The sequence below is a fragment of the Emiliania huxleyi genome (assembly GCF_000372725.1).
Source record: "Emiliania huxleyi CCMP1516 chromosome Unknown EMIHUscaffold_119, whole genome shotgun sequence".
NCBI classification, from domain to species: Eukaryota; Haptophyta; order Isochrysidales; family Noelaerhabdaceae; genus Emiliania; species Emiliania huxleyi.
The window spans coordinates 150,146-152,113 of NW_005201403.1; the positions used below are offsets into that span (position 1 = coordinate 150,146).

A 1,968-nucleotide genomic window follows, 5' to 3' on the forward strand; every position below is an offset into this window, starting at 1 on the left:
GGGGGTAGGAGCTGGGGGTTGGGCGACCTGCGGGTGGAGACCCGCCTCGAGCAGCGACAGCGGTGCGTCTGCCTCGCCCACGACCAGCCGCGGGTAGTTCGAGACGAGCTCGAGCCCGGCGGGGCACGCGGCCGCCGCTTCCGGCGAAGCGGCGGTGACCCAAGTCCGCACGTGGCTGAGGGGCGCCTAATTAATTCATCAATAGTTCGTTAGTCAATTAATTAATTAAGTCCGCACGTGGCTGAGGGGCGCGCCTGCTTCGGGAAGCGGCGGCTCAGCCGCTTCCCGTCTGGCAGCCGCGCGAGCACCTACACACGGGGACACGGCGCGGACGAGTCCCGGACATGTCTCGGCCGCGTCCCGTCCGGAAGCAGCCGGCGAGGACCGTCGTCGCGTCTGGCCCAGGTGCGGGCTCGGCAGGGAGAGCCTCCGCCGCCTCGGCCGCCTCGGCCGCCCGGCGAGCGTGCGCCTCCGCCTCCGCCTGCGCGGCGGCGGCGGCGGCGGCGGCGGCCGCAGCCGCCTCGGCTTCAGCCGCCGCCTTTGCGGCCGCCTCGGCCGCCGCCTTTTGCTCCTCCTCGTTGATGACTGACGCGGCGAAGTCGACCTCGAGCTCCGTCTCGATGACGCAGACCTGCTCACTCATGCGCCATCCTCAGCGACGGCTGGCACCCCTCCTCCTCGAGCGTCGTCTCTCTCTCTCTCCCTCTCCCTCTCTCTCTCTCTCTCTGTGTGTGTGTGTGTGTGTGTGGGGGGGGGTTGCACCTGTTTGGGGGGGGGGACCTCCGCGAAAAAAAGCTCGCCTTTAACCGGCTGGGACGGAGGGGAGGCCCCAAAGAAGACTTCGCCTCGCCAAAGAGGGGAGCTGGCCTCCCCGAAGGCCAAGAAAAAAAGTGGTTTTCCAAAAGGGGGCCTTTACGCCGCGCTGCCTTTACCCACCACCGCTTTTCCACCCCCCAACGCCCCTACCCGCATGCGCCGCCCCGGTGTGCAGCATCACGGAGTCGCCGAGGGAGAGAGTGGCGCGCGAGGCGGAGAGGTTCCGCTCGAGCGTGCCTACGAGGACACGTCCGAGACATGTCCCAGACATGTCCGCGACGTGTCCCTCACGCGGGGAGGGGCCGCTCGGGCGATCCCTTGGCGTCGTGTCCGCACAGCGCGACGAAGTTGTCGTCGAGCGGCTGGAGCTTGGCGAAAGTGCCGCGCGGCAGCTCCGCCTACTCGCTCCCTCGACGCCTCGGCAAGGCGCCGCCGCCGCTCCCCACGCGCAGCTGCGCCCTCTCGCCGAAGAGAGCTGCAGCTGGTCGCCGTCACTCGCGCCGAGCGCACGCATGATCCAGAGCGGCACCTAATTAATTAATTCACTAGCTATGAATGAATGAATTAGGCGCCGAGCGCACGCATGATCCAGAGCGGCACCACGACCGAGCCCTCGGGCGCGGAGAACTCGAGGACGCCGACGTGGCGGGCCGCGCCTAATTAGTTAATTAATAGTTCACTACCTAATTAATTAGTTAGGTAGGACGCCGACGTGGCGGGCCGCGCCGCCCCACTCGAGCTTGAAGAGCATCGGGTGGGGCATGCCTGGGGCGCGGCACGACGGGGGGGGGAGGGGGAGGCGGAGTCGGGAAGGGCGGCGCTATGCCGTGGCGCGGCGGCAGAGCGCCGCTCGCCTCCCTCCCCGACGCGGGCCATGATCTCTTGCAGCGTCGAGGGCGGGAGCAGCACCTTGTCTCCGTCGGAGAGGGAGGGGTTGTCCATCGCCTCGGAGGAGAGGCAGCCTAGGGACACGTCCCACACATGCCCCACACCTGTCCCACACCCGTCCCACCTCGCACCGCTGCAGAGGGGCTAGCCGAGCACGCCCCGCCACGCCCCTCCGAACCGGAGCGCGCCGCCGAAGGGCATGCCGGGCGGGAGGCCGCCTCCGAAGGCCGCCGGGCCAGGCCCCATCCCCCCTCCCACCCCTCC

At 69.0% G+C, this 1,968-nt stretch overlaps 1 protein-coding gene across 1 annotated transcript in view; it reads right to left on the minus strand.

Moving 5' to 3' along the window:
- The window catches only part of EMIHUDRAFT_440164 (hypothetical protein), a 4,401-nt gene extending 2,461 nt beyond the window's left edge, over nucleotides 1-1,940 (minus strand). The window contains exons 1-10 of the mRNA XM_005790696.1: nucleotides 1,854-1,940; nucleotides 1,671-1,778; nucleotides 1,529-1,581; nucleotides 1,417-1,458; nucleotides 1,283-1,345; nucleotides 1,108-1,214; nucleotides 948-1,028; nucleotides 386-647; nucleotides 255-308; nucleotides 28-186 (exon numbers count right to left, since the gene is read on the minus strand). Of these exons, the coding sequence (XP_005790753.1) occupies nucleotides 28-186; nucleotides 255-308; nucleotides 386-647; nucleotides 948-1,028; nucleotides 1,108-1,214; nucleotides 1,283-1,345; nucleotides 1,417-1,458; nucleotides 1,529-1,581; nucleotides 1,671-1,778; nucleotides 1,854-1,905 (981 nt within the window). The 5' untranslated portion in view covers nucleotides 1,906-1,940. The remainder of the gene's footprint in view (nucleotides 1-27; nucleotides 187-254; nucleotides 309-385; nucleotides 648-947; nucleotides 1,029-1,107; nucleotides 1,215-1,282; nucleotides 1,346-1,416; nucleotides 1,459-1,528; nucleotides 1,582-1,670; nucleotides 1,779-1,853) is intronic.
- Between the last annotated feature and the right edge of the window lie 28 nt (nucleotides 1,941-1,968).